The sequence below is a fragment of the Rhynchophorus ferrugineus genome, unplaced genomic scaffold (genome assembly GCF_030347505.1).
Source record: "Rhynchophorus ferrugineus isolate W39M unplaced genomic scaffold, kcgeb_rfMv2 rfM4, whole genome shotgun sequence".
Taxonomy (NCBI): domain Eukaryota; kingdom Metazoa; phylum Arthropoda; class Insecta; order Coleoptera; family Curculionidae; genus Rhynchophorus; species Rhynchophorus ferrugineus.
Window position 1 is genome coordinate 44,619,675 of NW_027472583.1, and position 25,092 is coordinate 44,644,766.

Below are 25,092 nucleotides of genomic sequence, written 5' to 3' on the forward strand. Positions count from 1 at the left end.
CGTGTTACAAAAAATATTGGCACAAAACGTGCAAAGCTGAATCATGCTTTAATCTATCATCTAATCACTCACCAGTTATTATAACAGTGAACTCAACTATTCTTAACAAAACAAAATTACCTTCTTTCCATAACACTAAAACCAACTCGCCATTATTTAGAGAGAAATTAGAGAGTTTAATATCTCTAAATATACCTCTCAAAACAGAAAGATACAGAAATTGCAGCAAAAAATATAACAAAATCTATACAAAAGGCAACATGGTACGCAACACCTAATAGCGCGACATATCAAAAGTTTAATTATATTTCATCTATAATTAAACAAAAAATTTACTGTGAAGGAAGTAAATCAAACAATATATAAAAAATCAATTCTAAAAAAGCTCCTGCTTTTGATCTAATAACTGGAAGAATCTTAAAAAAGCTGCCAGGAAAGTGCATCAAATCAATAACATTCATAATTAATGCCATGCTAAGATTTAATTACTTTCATAGCACTTGGCAAGTGACTCAAATCATTATGTATCTTAAACCTGAAAAAAATCAGAAGACGTCTCTTCTATCGTCCTATAAGCCTGTTACCTATGATCTCTAATCTATGCGAAAAATTATACATTAAGACACTCAAAATAATCGCAGAGGAGGGAATTATTATTCCAGACCATCAATTTAGCTTCCGTAGATTAGTCAACCAAATTAACAAAAATTTAAACATTCTGCATTTCTCGATATTTGTCAGGCTTTCGACAAGGTGTGGCACACTGGACTGCATGTTAAATTTAAAAAACTTTTGCCCCATACGTACTTTCAACTGCTGAAATCATACCACACAGACAGACATTTTACTGTCAGACAGGGTGACGAATACACTGACCTACAACCAATATATTCGGGTATTCCACAGGGCAGTCTTCTTGGTTCATTGTTATATCTATTGTATACAGCTGACCTACCGACCTCAAGAAACACTACTGTTGCAACATATGCTGACGATACAGCGATTTTATCATCACACAAGGATCCAATATTAGCCACAAGAAACCTCCAACTTCATCTTAACAAAGTCGAATTGTGGTTGAAAACGTGGCGTATCAAAGCAAATGAGACAAAATCTGCCCATGTGGCATTCATCCTTTGTAGAAAAATATGTCCCTCAGTGTAACTGAATAATCGTGAACTTCCGCAAGTAGACAATGTTAAATATTTGGGAATGCATTTCGATCGACGTTTGACATGGAAAAAACATATAGTTACAAAACGCAAACAGCTTGGCCTTAAAATAAACCAGATGTACTGGCTGATAGGGCGTAATTCTAAATTATCATTAGATAACAAGGTTTTGCTGCATAAGTCAATACTAAAGCCCATTTGGACCTATGGTATTGTACTGTGGAGTATTACAGAATGGTGTTGCATGTCATCGTCGATGCCCCATATTACGTTTCCAACAAACTGACTCAGCGCGATATCCCCATAGAACCTATAACGAGCGTGATTCGGAGTGTTAATGCGAAGTACTCTGAAAGACTATTAGTGCATCCCAATGCACTCGCCGAACAGTTAAATGTGCGCGATGACAGTGAAGTGCGTAGGTTCAAACGCAAACTGCCATATGAACTGATTAATAGACACATAGAGTGAGATTTAATAATCTCTAGAATAAGCTAGAATTGTTTTTGGAATAAGTCAGGATAGACTTTAAAATTTGTTAGAATAGTATCTAGAATAAGATTTAGATTGTTATTATGTATATATAATATAATATATTAACATATTTGATATATTAACATATATAATATTTTTAGAGTAATAACTCAAAATCGCTTAACACTAATAGAATAAAAGCACTAATTTAAAAGTATTTTTACATTTTTGAAATGAAATTACTTCTACTTTTATTGGAATTTTGAATCTCAATCTCTCTCGTTGTTTTTAGAGATATCAAACAGTTGTAGGAATAACTGTTATTTATTCTGTAGCTGGTGATGCCTCAGAGTATTTTCATCCTTGTATATTTCAAGCAAAATGATTTAAATGGTTATGGTTTTATTGGGATTTTAAATAAGTTTTTGCAGTTTGAATAGTCTTGCGATGATGTAATTTCAACGATGTATAAAAAATTATGATGTTAAACATGTTGAGCTTCATGACAAGAAAATGACAGTTGTGAAAATTCGTATTCCGTTATATAATATAGGGTGTTTCAAATTTACATAATTATTTTTAATTGTATTTTTATTGTATCATAAAGTATATAGGATAGGGTTATGTATGAAGTTAATCATAGGACAATCGGCCTCATCGGTTTTGCTGGCGCAAACTCATTTTTTAATTTTTTGTTTCAATAACCATCTGACCTATATATGGCTGAAATTCACTTATGCAGCCCTAAATCTACTTCCATACACCGACAGTTATGGAATTTACTATGGATAGTTAATACCACATAGTACCCACTGCAATTTTATAGTAACAATAAAAAAATAGCATTAAAATATTATGAAAACAATTAAAATACTTTTAATAAATTTTGAGATACTATACATCATTTATGTGAACCAAAAATGACAATAATAATTTCTATCGACTTCTTAAATCAGCCTTCATAGCCCTTCGAAGCAGGGGTTGGATATTCCTGGAACCATCAGAATCACGAATGAGTGAGCTATTAGTCATAAAGAGTCATCTAATAATAGTTGAGTTCTTATTCAATTACGACTCGATGAGGTTTTCGTGCATGCCATTGATCAACAATGTCAGTCGCTCAAACAAAATATTAACCATCCTAATAGATTTATTTACAAATACCACGTGCTCTTCTTATTCGCATACATTATTCTTAGTGATCTTGGTGTGTTTAATCGGGTGTGGTAATTATGAGTTGATGAAAAAGAATGAAATAAAGTGTCATTATATTAGGTACTTGCAAAAATGTTGACCATTTTTACTTTAAAAGGACATTCAATGAGAAAAATCACGACAATCAAGAATTAATCAAATTTTTTTAATCAATTTATATAATATTTTACTATATGTCTAATGATTGATCCATTTTCAGCATTTCGAAACCGTCTGTTAGGCAAGCTATGTTGCATCGGCCTGGACAAATGGTAATCCGAAGACGCTATGTTTGGTGAGTAACTATGATGTGGTAGAACTTTCAATTCAAGCTGCAATAGTATATCCTTAACAATTCTTACAATATTCGTCAAGCCTTGTTATGCAAGAGAATGATATTTTTGCAGCTGTTAATCACTATTCCTGCTCTTTTCTTAACAATACGTTGACCTATTTGTATAAGTAACATCAGCAAACATCTTCAGTAATAATTTAATTCAGTTTTCTTAGTTTATTATATTTTAATGTTTGCCTAAGAAGCAAAGAAAATGCGCTATTGAAAGAACAGGTTAAATTAAATGTCCCCGTCCTGACACATGGATGGCGCTACTAGAATTAAATTCATATGTTGTTTAGTTAGTCATAACCCTTAAAAGATGCGTGTATAAATTTGACAGCTGTCGGATCATTGAATGTTGGATAGTCGAAACAGCAAGAGTAATGAACGTCGTATATACTGATTAACTCAATAATACTGAATGGAAAGCTATTATTTTGGTAGATAAACATTTAAACCATCGAATTTAACAGCTTTTACTTTTTTTTAACACTGATTCTTCTCAATATTACCAATAAATATCTCTGATCAAAATACACACAAGAGTAAAACGCAGGTAATACTATAGAACTAATAAGTTATAATAGATTAAAACGATATTTTAATATGATAACGTTCAGTAATTTGTTACAACATCTAATAGGAAAAACGTAAATGGATGATTCAATGAGTTCATTTAAAAAATGGCACCAACAATAAGAAATGTGAAAACCATAAAAAATTAATATATTGGCTATAACACATGTGATCTTAGAACTTAACCTACATCCAAAAATATTCAGAAATAAAAAATAAACTAAATGCTATGAGTATATCCGCATCAGATAGTGCTCCTGTGCTATTTTGGACAAAAATATTAGTGGGGGATCAAACATGAATAAGAGACAAAAATATTATTTGAAAACATTGCTACCCATACAAGGTCAGGTATCACGACCAACTACAAAACTCGCATTGATACCAAATATGGTGATGCTGAGTATCTGGTGGTACATGGGAGGAGATTGTTCATGATGAGGCGTTTTTATTGTATGTATTTCAGTAATGACAATACTCGAAAATATTTATCTAGATACCTTAAACATCTCTGATATAATCACCAGATAATATAAACTTACAATTGTCAGATAATCATATATCTTAATCTCTATTAAATTTCATTAATAGATCAAAGATGTTACATGTTAAAGCACATTTTTTGTTATTATATTGTTTGTTTCATCCTACTAAAATCATAAAAATAAAAATGTAATGAAACAATGCATCAGCTGAAAAATCCAAGGTTTAATATTATAATAGACAATGCCTGAATGTTTAAATAAAATTACCTTCGAAACAGAGGATTGGTCTAATAAGTGTTAATTCTTGGTTTTTAATCAACCATGCGGTGACTAGGAGTTTTAGGAATACTTGTTTAGCACTGGATATAACATATAGTCACTAAGTCACATTATAATAAGAAGGATTTTCTGTAGGAATGCATGGTAAAGTTAATAAAAAGCACTATAAGAGCCCTCAGGCATCAAGATAAAACTTATTATCATAAATTGATCCATATTAATTTTTTTTATTTGTCAATAACACCAATAAAAGAAAATATTCATCATTTTGAGGAAATTAAATGAGTTAGAAGATATTCTGGCCAAAGCTATTAGTATTGTAACTAAGAACAGAACCATCAAAAGTAGTCAGTATCACAGTATCAAATTTTAAAGATATAAAAACTATTTAAAACATACATTTTGGAAATCGAGATTGATTACATCCAAATTTAGAGAAATATTAAAGGCTATTCAGGCATATGATTGTATATATAATGTTTTAATAGGCATACAAGGCATATTTCGACAGGTAAACCCAAATATTGTCCCACGGATCCAGATAAGGTCCGAGATCTACTGGATTTTAAACATCTTTATAAAAATTTCACGCAATTACATGCAAGTTGAAGAAAATCTAGATTGTGCTGACTTTATGTGAAGCCATTATATCAAAGCCAAGTAATTGGTTAACAGAAAAACCAATTAGATAGGTTTTGCAGTACTGTTGGAGGAATCAACTTGGGAGACGGAGGAAGAATTAGCATTATTCCAGAGCTCAGCAATATAAAATAAGGTGGAATAATCTTAAATCCCAACTGAGGCATAAAATTAAACAATTAAAATATCACACCAAGAGTGAATGTTTGCGTGGACTTACTAATAAATCTAGTGCTGAATATTCGGTCTAGATAGTTACTAGAAACTTAAAAGGACATATCGTTTACCTGATACGACTTCGTTTGAATCTAATAGAATACGAGGATGGGAACTGGGTAAGAGATAATCAGAAGAAGGGTACAAGATTTGCAAACCACCTCATTTCAACCTAAAAAAGAAATAAATAATAATATTAGCACAAAAAAGGTTTCTGGATTTGACCGTATAGGAAGGTCACTATTTATATTTCGGAAATTGGCAACGCTGTTGTCATGTGAATCCATCTGATGGTTCCATCGTAAAGTTTTTGACATTTTGACGATTTACGTGCTCTGAACATTTTGTCGCAGGACGCTATTTGTTTATTTTATATTTTGTTGAAAGTTTCGTCTCGGCAAAAAATGGAACTGAATCGTGAACATTTTTGTGCGATCACTTTTTACGGTTTTTGGACGGGGATTATGAAAACAAGAGTGCATCAATAAACTTAGTTTGAGTTTTGGCGATGAAGCTCTATTAAAAGCCACCGTGTATCGCTGGTTTAGTGAATTCAATCGTGGTCGTAGTTCGCTGTCCGACGAGTTTCGTGAACGTCGTCTAAAATCGGCTGTTGTGCCAGAAAACATCGATGCTGTGTGCGAAATGATCAAGCAAGATCGTCATGTCACCTATTGCGAGGTTGAGGCATTCCTAAGCATTAGTTCCTCCAGCATATATGCGATTTTACTTGAACACTTAGCTGTGCGAAAGTTATGTTCGCGTTGGATCCCACACAGTTTGACAATCGCTTGGTGCAAAGAAATGCTTAAGAAATTAAATAGTGGTGCTTCGAAAAACGTTTATAAAATAGTGACAGGTGGCGAATCATGGATATATTCGTATGAGCTCGAAAGTAAGCAGCAGTCGACTGTATGTGTGTTCCAAGATGAACTAAATCCAACAAAAGTTGTTTGCGCACGAAACACTTCAAAGAAATTGTGTCCTGTTTCTTCGGGAAATCTGGTTATATTGCAACAGTGCCCCTAGAGGATCGTATAACAGTAAATTCTGATTGGCATACAACCATTTGTTTGTCAGAAGTCTTCGGTGAAATAAGGAAAACAAACAAGAGACGCCGGATTGTTCTTCATCATGACAATGTCAGCTCTCACACATCGGCTCAAACAAAATACTATTTGAGCACTCAAAACATCGAATTGATGGGTCATCCGCCGTACAGCACTGATTTGGCACCCAATGACTTCTTTTTGTTCCCATCCGTGAAGAATAAACCGCGTGGTCAACGATTTTCATTGCCCGAAGAAGCTATTGAAGCGTTCAAAAATCATGTTTGAAGATACCTCATTCGGAATGAAATAAATGCTTTGAAAATTGATTTAAGCGTATGCAAAAGTGGATCGGTCATCGTGGCGAGTAGTTTGGAAAACAATAAAAATATATTCGCAGTTTAACTATTTGTTTTTTTTCCAATTCCCGAAATATAAATAGTGACCCTTGTATTACCTTGAAAATATTACAGGAACTTTCAACTACTCTGATCAACTCTCAAAGTTTACATTGAAGTTTCTGGAACTAAGAAACGAGTAAATCAATTTTGACACTAGCGACGCTAAAACTCCAGTTATTATAAACTCCATAGAATTTCTGGTAAGTTTGCACACCATTTTTTAAAAAAATAAAAAAGGAAAATATAGCTTATACATTTTCGATTAAATATGTTCTAAGACTTGTTACCTTTCAAACGCTCTATATCAATAAGATCATTTCTTAGGAAAAATCTAAATTATTTTATCTCCAATCTTACACATATTCTTATTCGTCTTCTTAAGGAAATGGTAGTCCATCCTAAGATAACTTCGGAGAGAAAAACATAAAAATATCATTAAGCATGTATCTAGAATACCTATAATTGGTATATTTAAAACTAAGCATAGAAAAATGATCTTTTTATAAACAAAAGCGAGATAAAGCGATTTTGTAATATAATAAGGCTGAGCTACCTGTTGCTAAATCCACAGGAAAGGCCACGATTAATAAATTCTAAAAATTATCGATTATTAACAAAGTTTTGACTGCATTTACTTTGTTAGATATTATTAATCAAATAACTTCTATAAAGTATACTTATACGTTTCGTTTGTAAATCTTGCAGTTTTGGAGCTATTTCAGAAAAACCCAGAAATTCATAAAAGTTGTTTTGTCCAATGTTAAGTACGACTTGTTCTCATTTTCACATAAAATTCTGCCTTAAAAATCTATTTTTGAGATTACTTCTTAAGAAATCAAATGCTGATCGACCAGGTTGTGAACAAGGGGTAGATAGAATGAGTAATATACTATGACAGCGAACATCAAGCTGCTGGAAGCATTCTCTATAAAATTATGCGTTTCATTAGGAAATAAGAAATATTACAATTCTGTAAAATCGTCCCTACGGTTCTCGGAATTGGAATGCGTTAAGATATGACAACTGTAATTAACATAAATTCTAATATTAGCGATTTTATATTTTTTAATTTAAACAGACATGGCATATATATTATAACTGTTTATCAGTTATCTCGTAATTTTTCATTAAAATTACTGTTAAGTTCAGATTTAAGGTTTAAGACCGAAACTTAAATATATCAATTCAAATAACTTTTGTCTGTTCAACCACCGGGTAGGTAACAAGTCAATTGAAAAGTTCCCAGCCCAACACATAGATGGCGCTATTAGATGCTAGCTAGCACTAAACTTCAAAAGATACGTGTATAAATTTGAGAGCGGTCGGATCAATTTTGTGAATTATAGTATTTTGAGTGAAGCGACTTTTTTATTGTGAAAAAAATAGATAAAAAGGAATTTCGCATGTTGATAAAATATTGCTTTTTGAAGGGAAAAAATACAGTTGAAGCAACATATTGGCTTGATGCCAAGTTTCCGGACACTGCCCCAGGAAAATGAACCATCATGGACTGGTATACTAAGTTTAGACGTGGTGAAATGAGTACCGAAAACGGTGAACTCTGTGGACGCCCAAAAGAGGTTGTTACCGACGAAAACATTTAAAAAATCCACAAAATGATTTTGAATGACCGTAAATTGAAGTTGAATGAAACAGCAGGCACTATAAAGATATCAACTGTACATCATATCACGAATATTTGGGTATGAGCTCCGTGCAAAGTGGGTGCCGCGCGAGCTTACTTTTGACAAAAACATCGACAAGTTGATGATTCGGAGCAGTATTTGAAGATGATCAAGGGTAATAATCCCGAGTTTTGGAGACAATGGATGAAAAACTCCACCATTTCACTCCGATTTAACTTGCAGTCCAGTCTGCCACACCTTGTTGAAGCCCTGAGATAAATCAAGAAATGCAGCGGAGAAATATCTTTTTATCGTTTAAGTTTTTGTTAATTAGGTTGACTAATTTAAGTATTTGTTCTATTGTTCAGTGTTTATTACGGAAGCTAAATTGATAGTTTGGAATAATATTTCTTTCTTTTGCGATTATTTTGAGTCTCTCGATATATAGGTTTTCGAATAGTTTAGAGATCACAGGTAACAGGCTTATAGGACGATAAGAGGAGACGTCCTCTGATTTTTTCCCAGGTTTAAGAATCATCATGATTTGAGCTCCTTTACAAGTGCTAGGAAAGTAATTAAGTCTTAGCATGATACTAAATATGAATGTTATTAATTTAATGCACTTTCCTGACAGCACTTTTAAGATTCTTCCAGTTATTAGGTCAAAACCAGTGGCTTTTTTAGAATTGATTTCTTTATGTATTGTTTGTTTTACTTCCTTAACACTTAATATCTCATGTGGCAAATCCATTTGAAACGGAGTCTTAATTAAATCAAATATGTTATTTTCTTCTGTTGCGGATATTTCAGACGAGTACAGTTTAAATACACGAGTACATCAATTTTAATGAGTGGATTATGTTGTTGAGGTTTTTTAATTTTTTTTTGTTACTTTCCATAGAGAATATTCCGTTGCATCAGTTGGCGTTAAGTTTTCTAAATAGTTTTGAATTCCTTTATTTTGTTCCTTATTTATTAGCTCTTTCAGCTCTTTTATGGCCTTGTTGAATTTTCTCTTGTATGTCACTAGAATAAAATGACATATGTATGTTCTGTTGTGATTTGACAGGCCTAGCGACATCTGTTAGAAAACCGGTAATGACTTGCCGGTACACCTGTAAGATGCAACAATTAGTGTACAATTGAGGACCAAATTCAGAGACATCAATATTCGTGAAGAATATTCGAAATCCTGTCGAAATTAAAATGAGCAGAAAAAGCACATTACTTGTTTTTTAAAAATAAAAGGGAATACCAACTTAAGTGAAACAAGTAGTTTCGAAAGCTTAAGAATCGAGAGTCAAAGTGAAAAAGAAGGTAAAAAATGGAAGGTGGTCGGTAATATCCATAAATCCATGATAAAGCGTAAACAGAAAGCTCTATCAACCGGCCTGATTCACCAAATATATTATCCACGAATACTACTCCAGACCCATAGGATAGACACTGAAAGAGGGAGAAAAGTCGTAGTCGTAACAATTGAACAATAAAAAAAATTATTCGTTTCGTTATTTAACACCCGGTAACAGTTTTTATTTGGTGGAAATACAAAATTATAGAAGCCGATAAGAAGAACTAAGAATATATCGAATGCTTACCTACCTTTGCAGGGGCCTTTGTAAGCTACAGGTATGGCTTTCCCTGCTCGACAAGCCGCCTCCCTCAAATGGCAGGTACTCTTATAAGTGAGGCCATTGATGGCGCACACCTGTTTCTGCTTCGGTCCGCTCGAGCACTTTTTCTTCGGACAATGGACGCAATGCGGTGTGAGATTCTGGTCCAGCAGGCAAGTTTTACCTTCCGGACATCTAATTCTATCACATGAGCCTGTCGGAATTCGTTTTGTTTGTTTTCACCAAGATTTGCAAAAGTGTCAACGTGTACATACTTTGGCAATTACCATTATAAGCTACGGAAAGGTCTCTGAGTTTTTGTTTACACGCCTTCTTCTTTAGCCGGCACGTGTTACGATAACTGCGCCCGTCCGTGCCACAAACGCTCTCTCTCGGTCTCTTCTTGCCATCCTTGCACGTAGGGGAACATACACACTTCGGTATACCTTTGCGGAGGACGCAGGTCTTGTCTTTGCCACAAGCAACGTTCGAACACGAATCTGTAATCGAAATATATTCGTTACTACTCACTGGAATGACCGCTATTCGTTTGGTGTTAGATACTTCGACAAGGTAAACAGGAGACGCCTCCCGCTAACATCCTCCAAAAGAACAATGAACTGGAGTCCAATTCCTCCGCGGACCAAGCTGTGGTGGCGGACGCTGTACTCGAGCAGCAGTCTTCTTTGGAAATATGCTCGTGCAGCATCTCCGTGCATTTTCCGTTGTTGTTCTTCACCATGGCAGACCAACAGATACCACCTAAAATAGAAAATAACGAATAAAAAAACCGTTTAAGCTTTAAATAGTTTGGTTTGGTTTTTCATATTTCAAAGCTTTATCAGAAGATAAAGAAGAAGAAGAATCTTCTTTTGTGATAAAATGATATAATTTCATCACTATTTAACTTTATGGGCAAAAAATGAATGACGTGATTTTGTTTTACAAGTCAGCTTAAAGGCATTGGAACAGTTTTGCAGAAACCTAAATAAAACGGTAACTTGTCGGAGCAGGGTCAGGTCTATACTGTAGGTGAATCAGAGAACGTTGAAACCTTCTTCAGGTTCCAACGAGGAAGTTTTTATCATTTTATTTGTTGTCAAAGTGTTGATTCCTATGGAACCTAAGTATAAAGCTTCTTTTGTTGCCTAGTATTATATAAGAGTTTCTAAACTGTTTTATGAAAAATGTTTAGTTCCGTAGTGAAGTTAAGAGCAAGGTTGCCGATGCTAATTATCAACTTCCGTTCATAATCATCAATAATCCGAGTCAAATTCTCCAAATTGTGGAAAAAATATGCTAATTCTACACAAATTTCCTTCAAAATTATTTTAAGAAATGAAGGAAAGTCATAACTGTTTATAACTAATTATAGCGTTATACTTATATATTTTCGTGATTTTGCTTGATGGATTAAACCTGGAACTTTCTATTGTCGTCGTTAAAGCCACTACAGTATCTGTATTTCGTAGTTATGGTCCTCTGTTTTCAAATTTTTAATCAACCGATGCCTTCGAAAATAGCAGTATAAGCCCTGAGGACATCACAATTTTTATGTCAAGTATTCTTCCACAGAGTCTCTAAAACCTTAATAATAAGTTGGTAATGCTGGTTACGAGATGAAAGATATCGCTGTACTTCAATATGTTTAAGAGTTTCACCGACCTTTTCGGCAACTGGACATCCAGGACAAGATTCATCTTTAAAATAGAACATTCGATAAAGAAATATGAACAAACCAATTCTGACACAGGCGTTCAATTAAGCACTCAATAACACTAAACGCACTTGACAATGTTTGCTGAACCTGCTCTGTATTTTTCGCTTTTTGCATTTTTTTGCGCAATAACATTTTTTGGGTAAACGAATGACTATTTTTTTATCTAGAACGTTCTCAATGTTACTCTTCAAAAGCGCTACAGATGTCCGACTTTGAAGCCCTCTATTGCAACAACTTAAATTTATTTTCCCGAGCATTATATTTTAAATTTGTATCTTACATATATATACATATGTATTTCATACATATAGTCTAACCAAAGTTGCTGTGAACATACGTCATCAATTTGTTTAATGTGTTGCCTGCCGCTATTTGTACATTCGTTTTAGAATCAGACAATATTTTCCTTCTCATTTGACAGCCAGACAGAACAGCTTGCCTCTCTAATCATTTACTTCGAACAGATACGAGATAATGGAGGCCCCCTCTTACCATAAAATTCAATAGAGGTAAGAATTTTTGCTATTAAATATTAATTTGCAGTGTGTTGCAGCTGCACAGAATATTAGTATAAACACGGTCACTGAAATATCTCAAAAAATTAAAACCATAATCGTGGATTCACCCAAAAGAAACCGTCCGTATACGAAGTGGGTTCTAGATTCCATCAGATGAATCAAGTCTGATATTGTACTATTATGAAATATATAAAAACAGTGACTAGTTTTTCAATATAAACATAATTTAATATAATTACTTCAGACAAAACTGTTATTCTGAAAAGTAGCATATTGAAGAAGAAATTGAAAAATTATGCAATCGTGAACAAACGTTTGATAGATTGGAAATGAACAGCTTAGATACTGACTTGAGTAAAACTTTCTAAATATGGGGTTATGGTTCAATGCTGATTATTTCCAAGACAGGGTAGTGAGAGTGGAAACAACTAAAGGTGTATATAAAATTAATGTATGATAATTGTAAGAGCGTTCTAAGGGTGTGACATATTTATGTCCATTAGATATGTGTGTAATTGTTCATAATATACGTGAGTATTTGGCTAAAATGTACGAGCAGAGAAAAAATACCAACTATTTTCAATGATGGCAAATTCATTACAGAGAATTCAGTAATTACTTCTATTAAGAGTGATGTACACAGGTAGTAGCAGAAGAAATAAAAAAATACAGTAATATTAAATTTACTTGACAAGGAAACATACTATCGAAGGAAACAATAACTAAATGTAAAAAGGTAAATATGCTCTCTAATGAAAATAAAATACATTACTTTAATATATAATTATTAATTAGGTGAATTAAGTCTCCAGGAGGATACATTACATAAAAAAACGCGCATAGAAATCTACCTCATGGGTGTTGTAGGAAAGAGCTCAATGTAAATATAATAAACAATTCTAACCTATAAATAGCTGTGTAATTAACTGTAGTTTTAATTATTCGATAATATACTGTTATATAGTATATTAGATGAACTAACATTTTTGTTCCATGGTTTTAATTTTCACTAAAATTTTGTTATATTTAAAAGTGAAAGTGATACGTAGAGTGGATACGGCAACATTGTGACGTTTAGGCGTTATAAATTTGGATGACGTATGTTCAAACCAACTTTGGATAGACTATACATGTTTATTTAAAATCTGAATTAGTTAATTTCTTCTATTTTTAACATCGAATTCACTTAATACGTTAATACGTGTTATTGTCATGTATTTTTTTCCACAGTTTTTCATTCAAATTGATATTACTATATAAATGATATCTTTAGACATTGCTCACTATATATTCCATTGTTGGTCGCAATGTTGATGGTTCGGATCTATCGTCAGTTACAATATACTACAGAGATATCTTTTGTCTTGTATGACGTGGAATAAATCATATTGGTAAATCGATTTCCAATGCCTTTTCGAGTCAGTTTGTCAAAGATTATAAGATTTTTCATTCATCAACTCCTAGCTCCTTTGCGATTTTTTATCACTGAAACTAAACTCGACCGCTAGATATGAATTATTACATTTCCACTAAGGTATAAACTGGATGGAAGTAAATCAGTTGCTTTGAACAATGCCACATTACTAATAACATCATTAAATTTTTGAAAAATTATGAGTCTTAGGTGGCACTGATAAGAATTAATTCCTATTTTTAATAATAAATATCAGATACAATCCCCAAGGACGGCTTCGCTTCCTTATCTCTCTAATATTTTATGAATATAATCAATAAATTTAAATGTAAACTAACGTTTTGTTGAAAACTCTGGTTTACTTCTAAGTATTGTTCCCTAATTTTATATAGATATAATAACAAACTAATAGTTACATGAAAAAAATATTGCAATGCGACAATTAATTGCGTTAAAAGCACATAATCTACAGCATATCTTTACTGGTAAGCTAACCAGTTTGATTGTCTGGTGATCAGCCGTCAGAAATAAAATTTTCGATACCATAGGCGTTTACAAAAAATATGTTGCGTTACAAAAACTATTGACATCAAAAAGTGTATAGATGAATCATAATTTGGATTATCATCTGATTACTCATATAGGTAAATGTATTGGCTAATTGGAAGAAAATCACAATTATCAGTACATAATAAATTGCTACTATATAAGCAAATACTGAAACTTATATGGACATACAGAGTTCAATTATGGGGATGTTCTGCAAAGAGTAAAATAAATAAAATACAAATTTTTCAGAACAAAGTCCTGAGAGGTATTGTAGGCGCACCTACTATAGGACTGATTACTTACATCGAGACACTTACTTCCTTACTTTACTTACTTTACATACCCACAGTCAGTCGAGAAATCAAGAGAATTACAAGGGGGCATTGCAAGGAAAGACTCCATTCTCATAAGAATATTGAAGTTTTGCAGCTTTTGGGTACCACCAGAACAGGACACAGACTCAAAAGAATAAAACCATCTGATCTTGTGTAGTGTTGTGTAGTGAGGTGCATATAATAAAAAATACAGCCGTGACATGTATAAACATTATTTCACCAGAGACTGAGATAGGGTCGATGGGTCCTCCAGTTATATATCTAGATTTAAGTCTAGTCTAAGTTTATCTAAATTTAAGTTTTAAGTTATCATAAAGCCAAATTTTAGGTTAGTCGGAAACGACTACTAACAACGTAATAATTAAACAATAATAAAAAATAATCTCATCACTCACCAGTTGTTATAACAGGCAACTCAAATATTGTCAACAAAACAAAACCATCTACTTTGCATAACATTAAAACCAACAGGCCATTATTTACCGAGAAACTAGACAGTTTAATATCCCTAAATTTACTTTACAAAATTGAAGTAGATATACAAACAATAGCAATAATTATAACAAAAATTGTACAAGGACATGGTAAGCTACTCTTATGGCGCAACATATTAAAAATGTAATTATATATCACGCACAATGAAACAGAAAATGTCGAAAATAATACAACAGAAAATTCTGTCTGGAAAGTAACAAAAAAAAACCAACAACATAATCCAACAGAATTTAAAATAGATAACAAACATTTAGAAAAGCATTTAATCCATACTCTTCTGAAATATCCACAACAGAAGAAAACGACATAGTTGACTTTCTTAACACTCCGTTTCAAATGGATCTGCCACTTGAAAAATTTACTGTTAACGAAGTAAAACAAACAATAATGAGAGAAATCAGTGTTAAAACGCTCCTGGCTTTGACATAATTCCTGGCTGGCTGTGAAGAGTCTTAAAAGAACTCTCAGAAAAGTGCATCAAGTTAATAACGTTTACTTTTAATGCCATGTTAAGGCTTCAGTACTTTCCTAGCACTCAAATCATTATGTTTCTCAAAGCAGGGAAAAATCAGAAGATGTCTAATCCTATCGTCCTATAAGCTGTGCATTCCACAATTTCTCAACAAAAAAGAAAACATTAAGAGACTCAAAATAATCACAGAAGAGAAACATATTATTGCAGCCCATCAATTCTTTGCTTCATTTCTCGATATATATCAAGCGTTTGTTAATGTGTGGCGTACTGGACTACAGATTAAATTGAACTACACTTTCAACTACTGAAATAATGTCTGACAGACAGGCATCATTTTAATGTGAAATATTATTACGAATAAACTGCTCTATATCCAATATATTCACGTGTTCGGCACGGCAATGTATTTGGTCCATTGTTATATATATTATACAGCTGACTTACTGACCGAAACATTACTGTTGCTGACGATACAGCAATTTTATCATCACACTAGGATCCTATATTAGCAGCAATAAATCTCATTTCACATCTCATTTATTGTATAACAATAAATACAATTTCATCCAACAAAGTCGAATTGTGGTTGAAAGCATGGAGTAACAAATTAGACAAAATCTACGCATGTGACTCTTTGTAGAAGGACTTGTCCCCTACTAAAATTGAATAATTATGAACTATAGCAAGCACACAATGTTAAATATCCGGGCATGCATTTTGATCCACGCTTAACATGGAGAAAATATATATTGACAAAACGCTTGGGCTTAAACTAAACCAGATGTATTGTCGCTGAATAAGTCAATACTGAGGCCCATTTGGACCACTGATATCGAACTGTGGGATACTACTAGCAAATCTAACATAGCTATCCTTCAGAGATTTCAGAATAAAGTGCTGCGAGCAATCGTCGATGCCCTATATTACGTCTCCAGCAAACTAATTTAGCGCGATATCCCCTTGGAACTCATAACGACTATGATCCAAATTGTTATTGCAAAGTACCACTGTAGTGCAAGTGAAAGACTGTTAATGCATCCCAATGCACTCGCCAAATAGTTAAAACTGAGCGATGACAGTGAAGTGCGTAGGTTCAAACGCATACTACCATTTGAACTCATTAAGACACACATAGAGTGATACATAATAATTTCTAGAATAAGTTAGAATAGTCTCTAGAATAAGATTTATAATTATTATTTATATAAGTTTTTACAGTATAGTCATATTGAATAAGGGAAATCATAAAACATATTTATTGCCTGAGGGCAGATTGTTGAACTGCTAGGAGATAAATAATAATATCGGATCAAATATTCCTCACAGATCGTCTTTAATAAAACTGCAGTTAATTTCGTCTCTATTAGTCTGGTACTTGCGACGAGTACTATCAAATCCGAGGACCGTGTCATCTGGACGACTTGTTATGGAAAACGCGTGGTCTCCTCCCCGGTCACGTCCCGAGGGGCGCCGTCTCGCTGTCGACAGCCCCATTACGAAACCGAGACACGCATCGGCCAGTAACGAGCGCGAACAGATGAGAAATCGAGACGGCGGCGGCGGCCACGGCGGCAACGGGGGAGCGCTCCGCAGGTACGACCGTCCGCCCTTGCACGCCGAGCCTAGGCCCCCCGTCTGCCGCCCTCACGCCCGACCGTCCGGTTTAAATTCGCAACTTTACGATCAAAACAGGGCCATAAATTCGTTCGCCGATATCGTTCCGGCTATTTTTAAATGCAACGACACACACACAACGGTGCATTCGGTTTCGCTTGTTTATATTTTCTCGCGTTTCTGTCGTTTACGTTCTCCCTCGTTCCCTGGTCGCTTCTCTGTCGCACTCGCTGCACCGATCTCAATACGGTACGATGACGGCGACAGTGACGACGACATCACTACCACAGGGTAATAGGTAATATATATAGTCTATCCAAAGTAACAGTGAACTCACGTCATCAAGATGCATAATGTTTTACCTATTGCAGTTTGTAAGTTCGTTTTAATACCAGACGATATTTTCCTTCTCATTTCATTGTAATTAAAAAGAGATGCAATGATGTCTGATACTTTCGAATATGTAACCGAATCAGCCTGAAAAAGCCGTTCGGTTGTCAAATGTCTGCAAAATTCTTCAAAACATTAGTGATATGAAACATAAGAGCTAATAAACGGGCAAACGTTGTTTTGGAATTTACTTGTTTTGATAAATTTCAAATCGCTACTTAATATTTTTGATTCCTCTAGTTGAAAATGATGAGGCCAATGTAATATATAAATGTAATACGTTATGTCCAGCTGCACTGGATATTAGTATGATCACTATAACTAAAATCTCTCAACAGAAAGATAACTCAACAATAACATAGAAAGAAATAATAAATTACAAAGCTTCAAATGTTATGTTAGCAATTTATCCCACCCTCTATACTAACCTAAAAATTTATGACATTTCATTTAAACTAACCATAATTAATCTTTTGAAATATTTGCAAAATCGGAAGTTAAAACTATATATACAAATAGACCATTTTTCATTCTTACCTTTACTATAATCCGCAAACAAGTTCTGTTGTCATATAACATAAATATGCCCTTGTTCCATAACAATCAACGAAATTATAATATTTTACTAATAATTCATTCAATATTTTATAATAATACACTTATTTTAGTATTGGTCATAGAAAAAATAGAAATTTCACCGTATAGGCGACCTTGGGGAAATGTTTTGTTTAGTTCAATCAACTGTATGCTGCGATCGCAAATTGTGATTGGCTAGTTTAAATTCCTGGTGCCGCCACTAACATGAAATGTGATTGGTCGATCAAATTGTGTGAAATCACAAAGAATGATCTCGGTCCTTTCCAAAAATGGGTTGATCAAGTAAATAGTAGTAAGTTACCTGGATAAACCACAATGCAAGTATATCAACGTCATGGTGTTTGTTATGGACATTTTAGTGAAAAATTTAGAATTATCCTTCCTTCACGAACAGGTATTAGGGTAAATGCATATCCATCATTGGTTTTATCAGGTACATATAAAATTATCTATCTACTACATGTCTGTTTATATATTGTTTATTTACAGAAATTCAAAACCTTATGAAGATGTTAGTAGTAATAAAATTCAATTAATCTACCAAGTTGTTCGTATGCTGTCAGTGTGATGTCTCTACATAAAGAAGTCTTACAATAGTAGTAATAAATACTACTTTTAATTGTAAAATATCCCTAAAATATTTGCAATACTTTAACTTTTTAGAACAATCAGTATTCAATCATTTTATAGTAGAGGAATTATATATTTAAATTTGATTGCCTTGTTAAGAAAATATTTGTTATGGTGCCATCAATAAATTTAATTGCTACTTTTAGGGGATTTATTACCTTAAAGAAATCTATTTTGTCTAAATTTACAAATAACTACATTTGTTTAACAATTCTTAACCAAGATTGCTTAAAGAATTTTGTTGGATCTATTAGAGGTTATGGAGGTAGAAACAGCATCCTTCCCCTAGTATGTTCGAGAAATTTTTAAAAGGGCTCATCACTTCAATTTCTTCACATCATTCTCCCGGAGAAAATTGTGAAGAAGATGAACATGTTAGATAACTTATATTCTTTTTTAACGGGAGATCTAGTACCACTTGAGGTTGTTAAATCACCAGTTAAGTCTATTTTCAGTTCCAGAGAATTTTGCTCTGAGGAAAACGAGTCTAATATTGTATTTTAGTCTTATTTCAGGCTATTTAACAAAACTTCTGAAAAAGAGACAACATGCAATATTTGTCTATATTCTATATTAAGTAGTTCCACAGATTAAATACTCTAAAATCTAAATATTTTTAAAAAACACATCAATTTTTAGTGTTTCAACTGTCCAATCCATAATGATTTTCAAGACCAAATTTTAAGTTATTATGAGGTGTGATTGTATTTTTCGTTTAATGAAGTTAATGCAATATCAACAGAGAAGGATTTAAAGTTTACCTTCAATATATCAAGATAAGTTAGAACTCTAATAGATCCAATAAAATTGATGACACTAACATATATGGGAAGGCGTTATAGAAGATTTATAGATATTTTAATATTGCCTAGAATAGAGTTCATAATTGTTTTTTTTTCTTTTTGTTTATATATATTTATATTATTTACACTTATGTATATTTGTATAGGATTTTATTTTAATAAATTAATTTTAAAAATTAAATTTGATTTTTATTTAAATACTATTGGCCAATAAATGTGACGTCACAAAATAATCAGGGGAAATGGCAGACCAATCAAAGCAAAGTATTTTCCTTACAGGTTTCTACATAACTATTTTAAACTAACCAATCAAATTCGCGTTGTCAGCGCCGCCAATGATTGGACTAAGCGAAACTTTGCCCCACTACTTACCATTGCAGTTGCACACCCCTGGTATTGGTCCTAATTTTATCTATCAAATAAACATAAAATTAATCTAAAAATTACTTCCTGATTACACCTTTCATAAATAATAATGCGTGGCTGTGAAATCTGTCAAGCTAGTTTAGAATAAATGCGCATGAGCAGTTCTGGCCAATCTGCACGCACGCCAATGTCCTTACTGTCGTCACATCACTACGAATGTTGTCTGCATCTCGCGGTCGCGCTGACTCGCTTTCGGCTGCAGTTTCGTTAGTTCATTAGTTTGTGGAGAGATGGTGCGACCTAGTGCCCTCAGCTCTATTACCCGGAAACTAGGCCGAATAAATTTATTTTGTCAGGGCTATAAATTAATTTTAAAAGAATTACAATAGATGGTGTCACCGTGTATTAATTACATTGGATACATTTGTAACCAATTTCATGTTGAAGCTTCATGCTGACAGGATTCAGTTTTCCGTATGTGTACAAAATACTTGTTCAGGATGCCAGAGAGATAATTTAGTTAAATTGTTAGATACGCTTAGAAAATTCTAGTGTGTGTATGCTGGAACACATTTTTTATTACATCTGCATTTCGGAGCAGTATCTCACAGTTTCAACGGTCTCCACCAGTTCTTCCACAGTTATCCCAATACTCTCGAATGCATGAAGACTTATATAGTCTTCATAAGTCTACAAGAACATTTAAATTGAAGGAAAAGGCAGCTGAATGTCACCGAATGCTATGGGAGCTTATGGAAACCATGCTCCGCCAATTTCAACGTGCGAATACTGATTTCAACGTTTTAAAAGTGCCGATTTTGATGTCGAACACAAAAAGCGTTATGGACAATTTAAAATTTGGTAAGGAGGATTTGAAAGCATTACTCGATGAAACTGTCAATGGGGATCGTTTTGCGAGCGAAAATTGCCGGAAGACCAGCAAAGACGCAATAATGATAATCGGCATGATAACGCTCGACCACATGTTGCAAAACTGGTGAAAAAATATTTGGAAATGGGAAGTACTACCCCTGTATATTACTTGTTACGACATATGAGTTGTGACCTGCCTGAGCAGCGCTTCACTTCTTAGGAGGATACCAAAAAATTGGTCGATTCGTGGATTTTCCTCAAACGATGCATCATTCGTTCGAGATGGAGTCCGTAAATTGCCTGAAGGATGGGGAAAAGTAGCGTGTACCGATGGACAATACTTTGACTAAAATATATTTTGCTGATATTCCACAATAAAGCTTCAAATTTAAAAAAAATCATAAAAAAATTAAAACTATAGGGATTAATATTATAATCGATTATAATAATTTATTATATATGATATTATAAACTAATAACAGTATTCCAGCAATATTGTTTAAAAAAATAACAACGAACTTAATCTTGGAGAAATTGGTTATTCTTTTCTACGCATCATGTTAGACAAAAAGCTGAGACTTAAAATGAAATAACTAATACTGATTAGTTGAAAGATATACGGAACTTGACCTAATACTAAAGACATTGATTCATCAGTTAATTGTAAAGCCTCTTTAGACTTATGGAGCATAATTATGGAAGTGCAGTAAGACATCAAACAGACTAGTATTCCAACACTATCACACCAAATTTCTTCGATTACTAATGCTTAACGCTACGTAATTAATTAAGAACTGCACGATCAAAAACGACCTGGAAATCAAATTAATTTACGAAGTTATCCAAGATTTCGCCTTAAAACATGAATTAAGGTTACTAAGTCACAGCAATGTAGAAGCAATACAACTATTGGACCCTGTGCAGAAAATCAGAAGATTGAAGCAAATCAAACCACACGAATTTATATGAAGTGTTACTCTTAATTTTAATTTGTATATTAATATTGGGCCATGCACATCTATTGTAAGATGTAATTTAAAAAAATATTTTCTATGAATGTGATATATCTAAGGTAACATACGATGCTGCCATCAAAGAACAAATGTATGCATTTTTTTTTGGTTGCTTGGTTGATCAATATGAAACTCATATAGGTTTTGATATAGGACTGGGATTAAAGTTTTCGACGCTCCTTAGGACTCTTGTTCAAGAGGGTACGAGGACACTCTAGGAGGTGGCAATGATTTTCTGTAAGAGTTTTGGAATTGTGCTGTGCCTGTAATTATTTCTTTGGAAAGCTACTATTTATTTCGTTTTAAAAGACAATATTAACATGCATATTTGAGAATATAGGGTGCGCCATTTAGTTTATGTTATGCGTGTTATTTCGATACTAGCAGCACTATAGCCCTTGACATTTACATATAACATATGTTATCGACTGTAATGGAAAATTTAACTCTTAAACTAATTTTAAAAATAATTAGCAATTATCATTTTTACTCTTGGGGATTACGTAATAGAACACATACAGTTGAATTTGATTGAACTGTTATTACTATATATTGATGAACTTATTATATACCGAAAGTGATTATTTGGCGCAGTATTGGGAATATTAGTTAACAATCCCTCATTTTAGTATTTCATAGTCACATTTAAGAAGAAACACATCGGTGATAAGATTTCATCAATTGAATCGTTCCTGACTTTTTAATATATTAATAATTTTCCCGTGAATACGTCATTTTATGAAAGCTCTTTTTTAACCGAGTTAAAGAGACGAGGATCTATGTTCGACTACATATGTTTTTTTGTGTATGTTCGCCGATTTCTCTTCTCCGTCAACTATGGACCGATTTTCAAAATTCTTTTTTTATTCGAAAGAGTGCACTTCCGAGGTGGTCCTATTGGAATCAAGTCAAAATCTAATGAGGGAAGGGTGGCAAAATTGAGGGAAATCCTCAATCAAGGCACGTACAAAGTTTTCACATATTTTTTTATTTAGAATAATTAGATATTTGTGTATAATGTTACTGCTGAACTGATATAACGAAAACCCGCCTTTGCTTTTTAACCACTAACCATATCATAGCCGTAGAAATATTGCAGGCAACTGCTTCTATAGTGTAGTAGTTAGAGCCAGCGAAGGCAACGACTTTTCGTTGTTGTTCTAGTTTGGTTCGAACATTTGTCAAATCACCTAGGTTAGGTAGCGGATCCTAGGTCATGAAGCGTTCCTTATTTTCAATCATTGTTTCTTTATTCCTATTTTTCCTCATACCGTCTGCATCTTTACTTGGTCTATCCATTGTAATACTTAGTAAAATAACTATTAGCCCAAACAAATATAACTGTGACATATAAAAAAAATTAAATTACGAACAAAATAAACCTAATTTGTTGCTCGTACCGACTTCAAAGAAATCAGTTGATAGTAGTGAAAATAATATTGTAAATAGATATATAGATTTAGGTAGGTATTAAGCTAAATTGTGTGTATATAGTAGAATATAAAATACGTGTAGTAGATAGATTAAACACGGTTTCTGTTTATTTTTATTTAGTTATTATAAAGATTATTATGTATATATTTTATTTTAAAACGTTTTTTTATGAAAACAAATGTAAGATTCATTGTTTCTCAATTGTAGTGAGTTCCTTATTTATTTTTTGAAGTCGGTTTAATTTTTTTGTTAAAAATAATTTACTTAAGGAAATATACAGCTACAATTAACGTCCTTAACTGCCAGGCACATTTTAATACATTAAACCCTTTAGATCTCTTTTCAGTCCCGTAATATATCATATACTGTTTAAGTAAGGTATATAGTAAATTGACTTTTATATATATTACTTGAACAACTATTTGAAACTACGTTGAAATTAAGGAACAATCACTATTAAGGAAAAGTAGTTATAGAAGCAAATATGCGAGAATTAGAAAAGTCAGAATGCTCTTTTCAATTTTCAATTCTGTTTATTGCCATTGACAGTATGGTCATTATTAGATTCCTTGTAAAGGAAAATAAACGAAAATTAATGATCTAATATACAATAGTTTTCATTTTCCTTGATGATCCTCTATTTTACACCTTCTTTATTATGTTTACACGTATTATTCTCTATTTCTATATCTATTTCCCCCTTCTCACTTCAGAATTTATTCTGTTGTACTTATTTCTTAATGAAGTAGTTTATCTATAAAAAATATTAACTGGCACAGTCGATAGGGTTCTAGAGAGAGTTAACTGAAAACAATGTACTTATCAAGAAAATAATAGTTGAGAAAAGAACGATCGTTAAAGAATGAAAATAGGTTCATACAGCAATGGCAATCGTTCTGCAGTTACTCAAAGCATTTCTTGATATAGTTGATTGAAGTTTGGCCAAAAGCATCACAGTTCAAGATGTAAAGGCAGAGTGTTAGGAGAGAAGGTGGAGGAGAGTTATTGTTGTGATTCTCTTCGATTTTGCTGACCGGCTTGGTGGAGTAGTGGTAACGGCTACAGGAGACTCCTACTGTTGCGATTGTCGCGGGTTCGAATCCTGCTGGGGCATGGTCGTAAATTTATGTTTTTGATTACCATTACTTCTGATATCTTTTCTCTTGATAGATCGAATTATACTTATAACAATCAGATCAGATTTTATTTTATATTTCAACGTCTTTTCCATATTTTCCTTTAGTGTATGTTTTGTTTTTGTTGTTAATGTATCCACATTTCTTTCTCGTGGGTTCTCCTGGACTAATATATGGTGGACTCACTTTTCATTTCTTATAGTAACTATTTCTCCGCCTTTTTATAATGCAAAGGCCTGGAAACAGTTGATTCATCAAATCCTAAACTGTCTGAAAGTTCTTTGAATGTTTAAGCCGAATTTTCACCTAATAAGCTTTGCAATTCGTGGTCTTCGAGTTTATTGTCTTGTCGAAACCACAAGATTCGGAAGAAGATTTATTCAAATCAAAGAAACAACAAAAACAATGAATAACGAAATACTAATTTTGTCTTTTCCATGATTAGCGTATGTATACATTGAATAACAATATATATATATATATATATATATATATATATATATATATATATATATATATATATATATATATATATATATATTTATTGTAACTGGTTTAAATACCAATGTTGTCTTTAAATAAGTAATAAAACGATAAAAGGTTTAAACTAATATGTTACTAAAAAATATTTTATTTTATGGAAAGAAGAGCCGATACTGAACAACACTGA

General features: G+C 33.0%; 1 protein-coding gene across 7 annotated transcripts in view; it reads right to left on the minus strand.

The window, feature by feature from the left end:
- The window catches only part of Fs (Follistatin), a 206,117-nt gene that overhangs the window by 9,282 nt on the left and 171,743 nt on the right, over positions 1-25,092 (minus strand). For all 7 annotated transcript variants that reach the window (XM_076403584.1, XM_076403582.1, XM_076403588.1 and 4 more), the window contains 3 exons: positions 10,625-10,822; positions 10,336-10,560; positions 10,050-10,274 (listed from right to left, as the gene is read on the minus strand). In XM_076403584.1, coding sequence (XP_076259699.1) covers positions 10,050-10,274; positions 10,336-10,560; positions 10,625-10,822 — 648 coding nt within the window. The remainder of the gene's footprint in view (positions 1-10,049; positions 10,275-10,335; positions 10,561-10,624; positions 10,823-25,092) is intronic.